The 15627-nt window shown below is 43.5% G+C and overlaps 1 protein-coding gene across 2 annotated transcripts in view; it reads right to left on the bottom strand.

Annotated features, from left to right (window-relative positions):
• Positions 1-453: 453 nt before the first annotated feature.
• Positions 454-15627, bottom strand: part of TNFRSF6B (TNF receptor superfamily member 6b) — a 253607-nt gene continuing 238433 nt past the window's right edge. Inside the window, exons 2-4 of one of the 2 annotated variants that reach the window (XM_073681037.1) lie at positions 10856-10936; positions 2358-2730; positions 454-1712 (exon numbers count right to left, since the gene is read on the bottom strand). In XM_073681037.1, coding sequence (XP_073537138.1) covers positions 1441-1712; positions 2358-2730; positions 10856-10897 — 687 coding nt within the window. In that variant the 5' untranslated portion in view covers positions 10898-10936 and the 3' untranslated portion in view covers positions 454-1440. Of the gene's footprint in view, positions 1713-2357; positions 2731-10855; positions 11170-15627 lie in introns of those variants that run through there. The other variant, XM_073681038.1, reaches the window with a different exon arrangement.

The raw sequence follows: 15627 nt of genomic DNA, 5'->3' as shown, positions 1-15627 counted from the left end.
TGGCTGCTCTCAATAAGCATTTTCAGACATTACCATTAACTTCTACGGAAATTCATGACCGACTAATTTTGCCATGGACTTTGGGCTCCTTGTTCTCGATTAGCGATGAGGGTCCTTGAAGCGGGACACTAATTATTCTTAATGACCTAATTGTCAGTGGGAGAACCCCCATTAAACAACTTTCCCCTATGTCTAGTGTTGTGTTTGTCACTTTCCTGGGTGCTTTACATTGTCAGCCATGATGACCTTCATTTACTTATCTCTCATTGTCATATCACTCTGTATTGCTATATTAATACCTCAGCTTTCCCTTCCCTGTCTATGTTAGGATGCTAAATCCACGGTTTAGACTATTTATGGACCAGGATGAATAATATAAGTAGCAGGCAATGTGGCACCTGCAGCCGATGTGGGAGCATTGTTGAATAAAAAGAAAAAAAAAAAACACAAAAATTATACAAAATATCTTTTTTTTCTGAAAAATAGTCAATTTTACAACAAAGACATTTATGTATATCAATGGGAGAGGGGAGGTTTATAATAAATTAATGAATGGGTGGAGGCAACATCCATGCAACAGAACTGAAATTCAAAAACTTTGCGAAAGCTATAAAAAGTTTGCTGAAATTCTTTAAAGGCCACGGCCCCACTATCAGTATTTGGTCAGTATTCGGTCAGTATTTTTTCTCAGGAGTGGGAGCCAAAACCGGGTGAGGAACAATCAGAGAAAAGGTATAATAGAAACAAGTCACCAATTCTGCATTCATCACCCACTCCTGGTTTTGGCTCCCACTCCTGTGAAAAAATACTGACCGAATACTGACCAAATACTGATAGTGGGGCTGTGGCCAAACTGTAAGTATCCATGTTCCTATGTCCTTGGATCTCCAAAGATGAAATGATACAGAGTCACGGCTCATTGACACCTCAGTTTTTTTGTGTATAAGATAAACTGAATTTTTCATGTATACACACACACGTGTGTATAATATATATAAATATACATACATACGCACACACATGTATATCTCAGATTGTCATTCACTTTTGGTTTGGGTGCCTGTTTTTACTATTAATTTGGCATCCATTTTTCGCATAAGCAAAAAAATCCCAAACTCATACATTTTCCTACCCATTCAGCAGTAAAAAACGCACAGGACTCGGATGGCATCCAATGTGCTGTCTGAGGGTTTCTATGACCCATAGACTTGAATGTGTAATTTTGATTCCTGGATCAGATCAAAATCACACGTCTCCATATGATTATTTTTTTTTTTGCAAACATTTGGTTCACAGAAAAAAAAACACAGATATGTAAACAGCCCCATAGACTATAATGGGTACATGTTCTATCATCTGAAAACACAGAACATGTATGTGAATGACGGATGTCTGAGCCCTAAAAGGTATAAGAAATAGTCCATGGTTGCTACTCAGAATTCACAAATCTTCCTGCTGGGTGAATCTTTTCTGTAGCTTTTTTTCCAGATGTGAAATTTTGGCTTTTTTTAAGATATTCAAAAGTCGTGGGAGCAGAGGGTGATTTGGGTCTCTGTTTTTGAAGTCCTTTAAGAGATTTCTAACCCTTCTCTGGGTCGCCGGCTTTCTTCCATTGTGGCTATGAATGCTGTTTTCCAGTTTTCGGTAGGTGCCATTTGAAATATTCAGACTCACGATATAATCTATTACAAGCTCGTCACAGTCGTCATCATCTGTAGGTAGAATAAAGGAGGAAAATATGAGTAGACAGCAAAAATTGAGGGTCTGGAGAAGCTTAAAATCTTTAAATCGCGTCCACAACTGAAATGCAAAGAGTTCTATGAATAGGTCTTAAAATGGCATGATGGGTCTGTCCATATCCTATTTAAAGGTCCTCCACCATGATTTATACTACAACTCTGCTTGCCAAGCTAACCTACTGCGTAAAAGCACAATCTTCAGAAGTCAGTTTTTCTAACGTTAAAGAAAAACGGACTGTTTTGATCAGAGTATGGTCAGTGTAACATCAGCTTTTCATGCACATGGGGAAGTTAGAAAAAAAAGAAAAAGTTTGTGCACCATCTCCATTCTGACAGTCTGTGAAAATCAGATGTCATCCAAGTGCGATTCGATTTTTTCCCACACCCATTGACTGGCGTTGCCAATTTTGATCCGACCATTGGATCAAAATCAGACATGTCCCTGCGATTTTCTGCAGACCGAGATAATAATCTCGGATGTGTGAATGGCCCCATAGGCTATCACAGGTATGAGTGCTATCCGTGAAAAACACAGATGGCACTCGTACGTTAATATTGGAAGTGTGAACGAGCCCCTACCATAACATTTTTTTTTTCCAATACTTATCCATCACTCACCTTCTTCTTGCTTGTGTTCATCAATATTGCACTGTAAATCTTTGACGCAGTAGTGGCCACTGCGGTGGTAGCCAGGCTGGCACTCGCATACCCTGTTGTGCGTGGCATTGCACTCGTGTTTTACTTGTTCTCCTTCCTGACAGATGACATTGCAGAATCTGCATTTGTCCAGGTAATTCCAGTACTGGGCATAATGCTCATCTGGGCACTCTTTGCACACAGTGTCTGTTTTAGAGGAGCAATGTAGGTCCACATAGGTCCCCGGTGGGCACTTCTGACACGTAAGAGTCTCGCCTGTTTGATCAGTCCACTCATAGGTGGGAGTCGACCTGTTTGCAGTCACTATGGTTACAAGAAATAAACTTGCCACAACCTGCGCAGAAGAGAGCGACAATGCGTTAGCTTCAAAATCCCCCCAAAATCACCCGTCATTCATTTAGGACAGTATTTACAGCAGAAGTGGTAGATTAAATGTCTGTAGTAAATCCCCCGATTTACACCATGGTAAAAACTACCTGCCTTCCCAAAGATAATGAAAAAGTTATAGAAAAGAGGTCATGAGTAAAAAAAAAAAAAAAGCCCTAAGTCCTCATTCACACGTCAGTATTTGATCAGTGTTTGTATGCCAAAACCAGGAGTGGAACTTACAGAGAAAAACTATAATTGAAAGTTTGACCCCTGTTCTGTGTGTTTTGGAGACACTCCTGGATTTGGCATACAAATACTGATGTGTGAACAAAGCCTAAGGGTGGTAACTGCTACTTCCACCCTCAGCCGAAAGAAGGGGTCCAGAAAGTCAATGATTTCTTCTACATCTGGGGTCCCCCATAACCAGCTTTCCATATTTATGCAGCAACGTCAATTGGGGACAATTTTTTTTAAAAGCAATCTTCTTCGGATAAAATGCCAGGTTAAAGGGGGCAAACATATGGGCACCCCTTCCCTTTTAGTGAGTGCGGAGTGTTTCATATGCATGACCAAGATCCACTGAAATCCATTTGATCTTTTGGCATGTGCCCACCATTACAGGAGCATGGGTACTGCTATATGTCATCTCTGCTTTTGCACCCGGTCTATGGCCAATCAGAGAAACTGCATTTAACTTAATTTATACTGCAGTCAAAAATGACCACAGTGTAAAAAAATGGGGAAGAGATGTAATGTGCCCCCTTTGTAAGGGCTTATTCACACGTTAGTATTTTGCATCAGAATTCATCATCATTCCATCATCTCATTCAACCCCCCCAACAGACCTATCCATCAAAGTCAATGGCTGCTCTATCTCCCCAGTCCCGCAAGCTCGCTGCCTTGGGGTAACCCTGGACTCTGATCTCTCCTTCAAACCTCATATCTAAGCCCTTTACACTTCCTGCCGACTCAAACTCAAAAATAACTCCCGGATCTGCACATTCCTCAACCATGGATCTGCAAAAACACTAGTGCATGCCCTCATCATCTCCCGTCTTGACGACTGCAACCTCCTGCTCTGTGGCATCCCTTCCAACACTCCTGCGCCCCTTCAATCTATCCTAAACTCTGCTGCCCGACTAATCCACCTGTCCCCCGCTATTCCCCCACCTCTCCCCTCTGTCAATCCCTTCACTGGCTCCTCATTGCCCAGAGACTCCAGTTCAAGACCCTAACCATGGCATACAAAGCCATCCACAACCTGTCTCCTCCATATATCTGTGATCTAGTCTCCCAGTACTTACCTGCATGCAACCTCCGATCCTCACAAGATCTCCTTCTCTGCTCCCCTCTTATCTCCTCTTCCCACAATCACATACAAGATTTCTCCCGTGCATCCCCCCCTACTCTGGAACTCTCTACCCCAACACATCAGACTCTCGCCTACCGTGAAAACCTTCACACAGAACCTGAAGACCCACCTCTTCCGACAAGCCTACAACCTGCAGTAACCCTCGCTCCACCATACCGCTGCACGACCAGCTCTACCCTCACCTACTGTATCCTCACCCATCTCTTGTACACTGTGAGCCCTCGCGGGCAGGGTCCTCGCTCCTTCTGTACCAGTCGGTGACTTGTATTGTTCAAGATTATTGTAATTGTTTAGCTATGTATACCCTTTTCACATGTAAAGCGCCATGGAATAAATGGCGCTATAATAAATAATAATCAGTGTTTTTATGCTGAGACCAGGAGTAGAACCTACAGAGAAAAACTATAAATTGACAGATTGACACCTGTTGTGTTTTGGAGACACTCCTGGTTTTGGCAAATGAATACTGATGAGTGAATAAAGCTTAAGTGTCAGGCCACAGCCCTATTATCAGTATTCGGTCAGTATTTTTTCTCAGGAGTGGGTGATAAATGTAGAATTGGTGACTTGTTTCTATTATACCTTTTCTCTGATTGTTCCTCTCCTGGTTTTGGCTCTCACTCCTGAGAAAAAATGCTGACCGAATGCTGATAGTGGGGCCCACAGGTTTTCTTGCAATGTGATTGATCTTTGCCCGTGTACAGAGTCCAAGATAGAGAGCCTCGTATTGTTTGGCTTATTACAACAGACACCATAGAGGCGATCTATTAAAGTCACCATAATTAGGGCAGTATGCTAAAATGTTCTATGTGTATAGACGGAATTCAAATGAAAAATCTACCATTTAATTAATCAATTTCACGTTAATTAAAAAAAAAATCTAGCAATTGGGTTTACATCCCAAGCAAATCTCCATAAGCACAGACTCAAACCCAACTCTGACATTTGATCCCTTAGGGTACATTCCCACCGGAAATCGTGTGATTTGGCCTTTGCATTGCAGATTTAAAAAACCCAAACTCTAATTTCCATGCTGCAATGACACTTCCGCTTTATAAATTGACATGCTGCACATTTTAGACCTGAGGCTCCAGATAATTAATGCTGCAGATTTTGCCCACAGCATATGAATGAGATTTAAACATTCATATTTCGAGTACAGAACATGATGCAAAGCCCGGCCATGGGTGTTCTGATCTGAACTTGACAACCTCTTATATCTCTATGAAGATGATGTCCAGTTTGAGTGAGGAGACCTGCGGCCAAGTCGGAGCATCGTGGTCTGTACTGGACAGCAAAACACTGATGTGTGAACCTGACCTTACTTTCCGACTGCTGCTGCAGAATGACGTAGTTGTCGCCATGTCAAAAAAGACCAAATGGCACAGGAGAGAGGCAGCCCCGGAGCAGCAGTTGTAAGTATGTCAGATTTTGTTCTTTTTAAAAGGAGAAAACCTGTCGAGTATTAAAATATATAAAAGTGGGGCATCTCTTTAAGACTGCCCATACAACTTACAGCAGCTAGCAGTCGGACAGTTTACATGATTTTGTCCATGCCTCTACACTTGTCATTGATATATGATTTATTGGCAGATCCAGATATTTTGGGAAGATCTACTGACAATCTGATGACTTTGGTGGTTATACACATAGTTAGTCAGTTTGTCTGAGGCTCTTTCAGTTGGCAGCCATCGTACCCGACTATCCCCATACACATGAAAGTTCATCTTATGCATTTTCAGCAGAAAAAGCTGCTGCCAGACAACCAGGGTGCCGGCTGATATTTAAAGAATAAAAAAGTTGGGAGTTTAGCCGACCCCTATTTTCCCCCATATCACCCGTATCTCCATTCACATTAACTTGTCAATATCAGGTTCAGTCAAATTTATTTTACTGTGTATGGGGGACTTAAAGGAATCTATCAGTAACATTTGCCTTAACCTAGCAGATGTAGTGCAAGATAATAATTCATAAAAAAATGCCCTATTTCACCACTATCCAATTGCCTTATTGAACATAAATTTGTATTTTATTCATATGCAAATTAGGGTCAAACACACCGGTAGGCGTACGTGTGGTCCTTGGCTCCTCTTTGCTCTCCCCACCAGCGCTGCTGTCCTCTGCTTAAGGACAGTTAGAGATGAGCATATTTTCGGCCAGAGTGCGATCCAACAAAACATCGGATCGAACAAAGACCAATATTATGCTATGGGGCCGTGCACATGTCAGTTTCTTCTCGGCCAGCGCCGGTCCGAGGAAATAATTGCTGCATGCCCCAGCTTGATAGTCGGATCACACTCAGCCATGCAACTGAATGAGTGCGTGGAAACCTTTGGACTGCACTCGGATGACGTCTGAGTGCAGTCTGATTTCCATGGACTGACAGAATGGAGATATTTTTCTATCCATCTTCTCATCCGAGAGAATGGGATTACACTGTAATCACAGTGTGATTAGCATAATCGACCTGATTTTCTAGGATGAGAGAATACACGGTTGTCTGCACCTGCCCTGATTGACAGTGAAGAGTGGAGGTGAAATCTTAGATCCCTCTGTCTGCACTGTCTATCAAGTAGTGGAGAGCGCCACCGACAGGAAGAAGCAAAGAGGAGTGGAGGACTGGAAGTGCAGTGATATCACACCTCCACTTGTAAGTCTACTGTGCACATAAATAATATACGAATTTCTGCGCAATGCGGCACCGGATAGTAGTGAAATAGGTATTCATGAGAATGTTTTACACTGCCTTACCCTGCACTCACCCCACTAGCCTAGAGCAAACGTTACTGGCAGTTTCCCTTTAAGATTAATGACAAAGATTACCAAAAAAGCTTAATCTGCCAATGATCTGCAGATAAATATCTTATGTGTATGGGCTGGAAGAATGACTGCCGGGATTGGACGACAGGGTTTGTTCAGAATCTGTACCTACGGCCCGCACACAGAAAATCTACCGCAGTATGTGCACAGATAGGTCTGATGACCGTGGAGTGTATCTGCAGACCAGAAGGGAACAGTAAGCACTGCTTATCACATTTTCCCAGCTTTTCTTTCAACCTACTCCTATCCTTTCACTATGTCAACATATGCTCTTAAAGTTTTTGATCCACTAATCCTCACTCTCCTTCGCTATCCCCAAACCCCAGCTCCCTCTAACCAAATAATCATCTCTCGGTCCCTGTTACCTCCCCACCTGACCTCATCTGCAGGCCGGCTTCTCAACCTCAGATCTATCCTACTAAAACACAAAACAAGTCATCGACTCGCCTTCTCCCACCTGCTCTCCCTCTCTCTGCTTCTCCTGACTGCTGGCTACATATCCCCTAATCCTGGACCCCTACAGCTGCTGCTTCCCATCTATTCCCCATCCTATTGCTCCAAACCAAAAATTAACTACCGCAACCTCATCTACCTAAAACCCATCACCCTGACGCCCACCCCCCTGCTCCCTCTCTCTGGAGCCCTGTGGAATGCCCGCTCTGTCAACAATAAGCTCCATGTGATTCATGACCTCTTTACCTCCCGCAATTTCACCTTCCTGGGCCTCATTGAAACATGGCTGACACCCTCTAACACTGCCTCCCCTGCTGCGCTGTGTTACGGCGGCCTCCACTTCACTCACACTCCTCGCCCTGACAACAGACATGGTGGAGGAGTGGGTCTTCTCCTTTCTAACAACTGCACCTTTAACCCAATCCCACCTCTACCCTCCCTTATTCTCCCTTCTTTTGAAGTCCACTCTGTCCGCATCTACTCTCCCTCCAACCTCCAAGTGGCCGTCATATACAGACCTCCGGGCCCGGTCACTGCATTTATTGACCAATTCTCCACCCGACTTCTTCACTTTCTCTCTGCTGACATTCCCACCATTATCATGGGCGACTTCAACATCCCCACTGACACTCGCCAGTCAGCAGCCTCCAAACTCCTGTCACTTACAGTACTTCATCTTTTGGACTTACTCAGTGGTCCTCGTCAGCCACCCACACAAACTGACATACATTAGACCTTATCTTCACCCGTCTCTGCTCCCTACCTAACTTCACAACCTCCCCTCTCCTCCTATCTGACAACCATCTACTCACTTTCTCATCCCTGTCCTCCTCTCCTGTCATCCATGTCCAGCAACTAGCAAACCCCCGCAGAAACCTCGCACATCTAGAAACTCACACACTCTCTGACTCTATTCTACCACTGATATCCATATCTTCACTTCATGACACAGACAGCGCCAATGCCTTCTACAATGCCACTCTCGCAACAGCTATTGATGCAGTCGCCGCTCTCGTGCATGGCAGAGTGCGACAAATCAATAGACAACCCTGGCACAATAACCTCACTAAAAAGCTTCAGCAAGTGTCCAGGGTTGCGGAGCGGCATTGGAAGAAAACACATTCACATGATGACTTCACTGCATTCAATCTAGCAACACTCGCTTTCAAATCAGCCCTCACCTCTACTAAACAAGCATACTTCACAACTCTTGTATCTTCCTTATCCTACAATCCCAAACCATTATTCAACACTTTTAACTCCACCCTCCACTGCCCCCTCCGACCCTCCTCATCTCTGCTGAGGACTTTGCCACACACTTCAAAAATAAGATCGACCAAACAAGGCAAGTCTTTATTGTTCAACCACCACAACCCCTTTGTATACCAGACCAATGCCCTTCCCCTATAACCTCCCTCTCCAACATCACTGAAGGAGAGCTTACTCACCTCCTCTCCAAATCACACCTCACCACTTGGGCACTCGGCCCCATCCCACCTCCTCCCCAACCTCACTACCACACTTATCCCGGCCCTAACCCACCTCTTCAACCTAGCACTAACCTCTGGTACCTTCCTTTCTGCTTTCAAACATGCCACAATCACGCCTATCCTCAAAAAGCCATCCCTCGACCCGACCGCTATGTCAAGCTATCGCCCCATATCGCTTCTCCCATTTGCTTCCAAACTCCTTGAGCAACATGTTCACGCTAAACTTTCCTCCCATTTCTCATCTAACTTGCTCTTCGACAACCTACAATCTGGTTTCCGTCCCCATCATCCCACTGAAACTGCCCTGACCAAAATTACTAATGACCTACTTACAGCAAACGTTATCAGACAATTCTCCATACTCCTCCTTCTAGACCTGTTCTCTGCCTTTGACACAGTTGACCACTGCCTCCTACTACAGATCCGCTCTTCCTTTGGCGTCAAAGACCTTGCCCTATCCTGGATCTCCTCATACCTTTCCAACCTCACATTTAGCGTCTCACACTCCCACACTACCTCCTCATCCTGCCCTCTCACTGTTGGAGTCCCTCAAGGCTCTTTCCTAGGACCCCTACTTTTCTCTATCTATACCCTTGGCCTGGGACAGCTCATAAAGTCTAATGGCTTCCAGTATCACCTATACGTTGATGACACTCAGATCTACCTCTCTGCTGTCCAGAGTCCCAGAATGTCTATCAGCCATATCCTCCTCCTTCTCCTCTCGCTTCCTCAAGCTTAATGTCGACAAAACTGAACTAATCATCTTTCCTCCATTTCAAGTATCTTCCCTACCTGATCTATCTATCACAATAAACAACATCACGCTTTCCCCTGTACCGGACATCCGCTGCCTCGGAGTAACCCTTGACTCTGCCCTGTCCTTCATACCACACATCCAAGCTCTTTCCACCTCTTGTAGCCTCCAGCTCAAAAATATTTCCAGAATCCGTCCTTTCTTCAACCCTCAATCTACTAAAATGCTTGTGCATGCCCTCATCATCTCCCGCCTGGACTACTGCAACATCCTCCTCTGTGGCCTACCTGCTAACACCCTCGCACCTCTCCAATCCATTTTTAACTCTGCTGCCTGACTAATTCATCTCTCTCCTCGTTACTCCTCCTCTTCTCCCCTCTGCAAATCTCTTCTCTGGCTCTCATTTCCCCAGCGTATCCAATTCAACCTACTAACACTGACCTACAAAGCAATCCAAAACCTGTCTCCTCCCGATATTTTCCCTCACATAATCTCTGGTCCTCCCAAGACCTCCTTCTCTCCTCCACACTTATTTGTTCCTCACCCAATCGCCTCCAAGACTTCTCCCAAATATCCCCCATCCTCTGGAATTCTGTGCCCCAACATGTCAGACTATCCACCACACTCTGATCCTTCACACGGAACATGAAAACCCATCTCTTCAAGACAGCCTACAGCCTGCCATGACTCCACTGCCTCCTCAACACCACTGGAGCTACTGCCTTACCAACACCGGAGCTGCGCCTCACCAACACCGGAGCAACTGCAACCCCCAACCTACTGTCTCCTTCCCCGTTCCTGTAGAATGTAAGCCGGCAAGGGCAGGGTCCTCTTCCCTATGTACCAGTCTATCATTGTTTATTTGTTACCGTAAGTGATATCAGTATTTGGTATGTAATCCCTTCTCATGTACATCACCATGGAATGAATGGCGCTATATAAATAAATAATAATAATATAAATAATTATATAATGTATATGATATATACATATACATACACAGAACTCACATATATATACACATACAGATCTATGTCATATACTATGTGTGCACACTGCACTTTGACCAGAAGATGCAGGCAAGCTCTCACACCTCCAACATGTATTATCAGAACAGCTCTCTGATAGGCATGCTGGGTGTTGTGGTTCTATAAAAGCTTGATAACGTGTTTGGTACACTAAGAGTGAGGTGACTTCTTACCTGGACTGTGCTGGAGTAATTCATCTTGTTGCTGTCAGTCATTTGCTCCTCATCTCAGGTGACCGTGGGGCAGGAGAGCCTGGGGCAGAGAGCAGATGTCATTGTGAATAGAGGCACACAACCCTGACCCCAAACATTACCCCCTTGCGCGGTGGAAGACAGATCTTCACATTATCTCCTCCAGGACTGCACTCCCTCCCCTGCACACACTGCACTCTGTGGCTTCTCCGCTGCACTCACTTCCTCTGCCCCCACCCTCCATTACTCAGAGCCTTTGCTCCCCCTTATTCTGGGCTGCACTCACCTTCTGTGCTCCAGGGTTTGGTGAGCCCAGGATCATTATATATTCTGGAGTGACTCATCAACATGTGATTGGGGAATGCCCCAAAGAAAAGGGTATTGGACCACTCCCACTACACGTAAGACATATACCTTACATATATTGACATGTGAGATATTACATACCCCAAACAGCCCTTAGAGTAAATTATGATTCACTTTTGGGGCTTTAAAGGTAAAAGGTTTTTGGTGATTGCATCATGATTGACCATTCCAAAGTTAACCCCTTGCCGATCAGGCATTTTTTTTTTCGTGTTTTCGTGTTTTCTCCCAAGTGCTACGTCATTTTTAATTTTTCCATCAACATCACCGTACCAGTACTTGTTTTGCGCGGAACAAGTTGTAGTTTTAACGGACACCATTTATTTTACCATTCAATGTACTGTAAATCAGAAAAATAAAAATCCAAGTGCGGTGAAACTGCAAAAAAAATAAAATAATTCCGCAATGGTTTTTTTTTTTTTGGTTGTTACAACATATTGTGGGGTAAAAATAATATGGCTAGAAGTTAGAATATTAAATTAAACTCTGTTGAATATTAATATTAGTAGAAACCGCAGCCAGAAGCAAAAAAAAAGAAAACGTTCTGCTTTTTTCCACTTCTGTGAAAACTGACGTGTGGCTCACCAACAACTAGAGGGCGCCTTAGAGTTTGAGAAGCACTGGTCGGGATGACAGCATCTTATGGTAGGCATTGTCTCGATACGTGGTTAGTACATTCAAAAAAATGATCCATGGTAGGATGAGAGTTAGGCCTTATTCCGTCCGTTTTTCTCATGTACCGATTATTTTGATCAGAGTTTGGTCCGAGAGTCATCAGTTTTTCTCGTAGCGAAAAAAAGGAAAAAAGTTTCTCCACATTTTCATTTCTTGATTGTTCAAGAATATTGAATTGCACTCGGATGTCATCCAAGTGCAGCCTGATTTTTTCACTGACCCATAGACTTGCATTGCCGATTTTGATACGACCCTCACAGGCATGTGAATGACCACAAATACTATAACAGATATGAGTGCTATTCATGAAACCACGGATAGTACTCGTATAAGAAAAATGGATGTCTGAATAAGGCCTTAACCTGCGACAAGGACATTGATGTATGCGGTGCCTAACTAAACATTCACTGCATTTCTTCACATTTAATTTCTGCAGATTGGTGGGGGGAGCTCAATCCTGAGACCCCCTACTGCTCGCTCAATTGTTCATCCAATTGTGCGCAGCACGAGTGCACAACACACAGGTTACAAAGCCTATCTTTTCTATTGAATCCATACTCTGCTCTGCGTGTGAGCTAAGACTGGAGCTGTGCGCTGTTCGAGGGTCTATTGAGCGATCGGTGACGAATTGGGGTCTAAATGATCCAGATCTCAACCCGATCAAGCATCTGAGATGTGAAAACCAAGAATGATCCATGGAGGCGGAATCTCAAGACTTACAGGATCTGCTGTGAACGTCATGGCGCCAAATGCAACAGGACACCTTCAGATGTCCCGAGAAGTCCATACCTCAAGGGTCAGAGCGGTTTTATTAGCACAAGGTAGCCTTTAATGCTATGGCTGATTGGAGTATGTAATGAATTAGGAGATTTCTAGGATTACATCATAATTCTGGATCGGACTGTGGAACAAATGACATAATATCTAACTGAATGAGCTAAATAAGAAACAACTATTATAAACAAGGACTATTAAAACATTTTTAACATTTAGATCCTGGCAATGAACTAATACGAAATATGTTTTACATTCCAAAACCCGAAACTGCGTAATCAGAGACCTCAACACCATGATCTATAATTGACGATGTTTCCTTCATGGTTTTTATGAGACTGACATTTACAATAATGGAAAAGGGATTCACATTAGTCAGAATCATTCCCTGCTCTGACTGCTCAGAAAATTCTCCTTTTGAGGAAAAGAACTTCCCTGGCAAAATGCATTTTACTGTCCTATGACTAATATAGAGCCTAGTGCCAAAGCATGACTTGCAGATCCAGAGAACCCCACACAGCCCTGTGTCATACTTCCTAGAGCAAAACAAAAGTCAATCCACGATCATTATATCATGGGGTCAAGTTTTCTCCTAATCACGAGAGCAGATTAACCTTTCTATAAGGTACAAAGTCAGCACTGATGTCATCATGAGATAATAGGGTCATAGAGTCACACCAGAATAAAGAAGTCAAAGGGCTCGTACATCAAGACCAGCATGGAAAACACTGGTCTTGATGAGGAGATGGGCTGGAGTCAGAGTGCTGGACGAGTGATGCACATCTCTGTGTGAGCCTTCGTGTTGTGTAGCGCACGCCACTGCTAGTTAAGAATTTAACAAGCAGCAGTTGCCTCACCATGCCACTGTCCCGTTCCAGCTCTGCCCACTAAGGCGGAGCAGCGTGAAAATCACGTGACAACACTAAAGTCGCATAATTTTAGTGCAGCTGCCAGTTACACCAAAATCATGAGTTTCAAAGCTTTTTACTCTTCTAAACCCCTCCCCCCTTTACACAAGATTGTAACTAATATAATACTGCCCCCCAGGTACAGGAATATAACTACTATAATACTGCCCCCCAGGTACAGGAATATAACTACTATAATACTGCCCTCTATGTACAAGAATATAACTACTATAATACTGCCCCCCAGGTACAGGAATATAACTACTATAATACTGCCCTCTATGTACAAGAATATAACTACTATAATACTGCCCCCTATGTACAAGAATATAATTACTATAATACTGCCCCCTCTGTACAAGAATATAACTACTATAATACTGCCCCCTATGTACAAGAATATAACTACTATAATACTGCCCTATGTACAAGAATATAACTACTATAATACTGCTCCTATGTACAGGAATATAACTACTATAATACTGCCTCTATGTACAAGAATATAACTACTATAATACTACCCCCTATATACAAGAATATAATTACTATAATACTGCCCCCTCTGTACAAGAATATAACTACTATAATACTGCCAATATACAGAACAGACCAAAAGTTTGGACACACCTCATTTAAAGATTTTTTTTTCTGCATTTTCATGACTTTGAAAATTGTACATTCACACTGAAGACATCAAAACTATGAATTAACACATGTGGAATTATATACTTAACAAAAAAAGTGTGAAACAACTGAAAATATGTCTTATATTCTAGGTTCTTCAAAGTAGCCACCTTTTGCTTTGATGACTGCTTTGCACACTCTGGGCATTCTCTTGATGAGCTTCAAGAGGTAGTCACCGGAAATGGTCTTCCAACAATCTTGAAGGAGTTCCCAGAGATGCTTAGCACTTGTTGGCCCTTTTGCCTTCACTCTGCGGTCCAGCTCACCCCAAACCATCTCGATTGGGTTCAGGTCTGGTGACTGTGGAGGCCAGGTCATCTGGCGTAGCACCCCATCGCTCTCCTTCTTGGTCAAATAGCCCTTACACAGCCTGGAGGTGTGTTTGGGGTCATTGTCCTGTTGAAAAATAAATGATGGTCCAACTAAACGCAAAACGGATGGAATAGCATGCCGCTGCAAGATGCTGTGGTAGCCATGCTGGTTCAGTATGCCTTCAATTTTGAATAAATCCCCAAGTGTCACCAGCAAAGCACCCCCACACCATCACACCTCCTCCTCCATGCTTCACGGTGGTTGGAACCAAAGATCTCAAATTTGGACTCATCAGACCAAAGCACAGATTTCCACTGGTCTAATGTCCATTCCTTGTGTTCTTTAGCCCAAACAAGTCTCTTCTGCTTGTTGCCTGTCCTTAGCAGTGGTTTCCTAGCCGCTATTGTACCATGAAGGCCTGCTGCACAAAGTCTCCTCTTAACAGTTGTTGTACAGATGTATCTGCTGCTAGAACTCTGTGTGGCATTGACCTGGTCTCTAATCTGAGCTGCTGTTAACCTGCGATTTCTGAGGCTGGTGACTCAGATAAACTTATCCTCAGAAGCAGAGGTGACTCTTGGTCTTCCTTTCCTGGGGCGGTCCTCATGTGAGCCAGTTTCTTTGTAGTGCTTGATGGTTTTTGCAACTGCACTTGGGGACACTTTCAAAGTTTGCCCAATTTTTCGGACTCACTGACCGACCTTCATTTCTTAAAGTAATGATGGCCACTTGTTTTTCTTTACTTCGCTACTTTTTTCTTGCCATAATACAAATTCTAACAGTCTATTCAGTAGGACTATCAGCTGTGTATCCACCAGACTTCTGCACAACACAACAGATGGTCCCAACCCCATTTATAAGGCAAGAAATCCCACTTATTAAACCTGACAGGGCACACCTGTGAAGTGAAAACCATTTCCGGCTGACTACCTCTTGAAGCTCATCAAGAGAATGCCAAGAGTGTGCAAAGCAGTCATCAAAGCAAAAAGTGGCTACTTTGAAGAACCTAGAATATAAGACATATTTTCAGTTGTT

The sequence above is a fragment of the Phyllobates terribilis genome, unplaced genomic scaffold (genome assembly GCF_046119375.1).
Source record: "Phyllobates terribilis strain yellow unplaced genomic scaffold, ASM4611937v1 Scaffold_5__5_contigs__length_657084704, whole genome shotgun sequence".
Classification (NCBI taxonomy): Eukaryota; Metazoa; Chordata; class Amphibia; order Anura; family Dendrobatidae; genus Phyllobates; species Phyllobates terribilis.
Note: the sequence above shows the minus strand (reverse complement) of the source record. Positions and strands in the feature narration are given on the sequence as shown.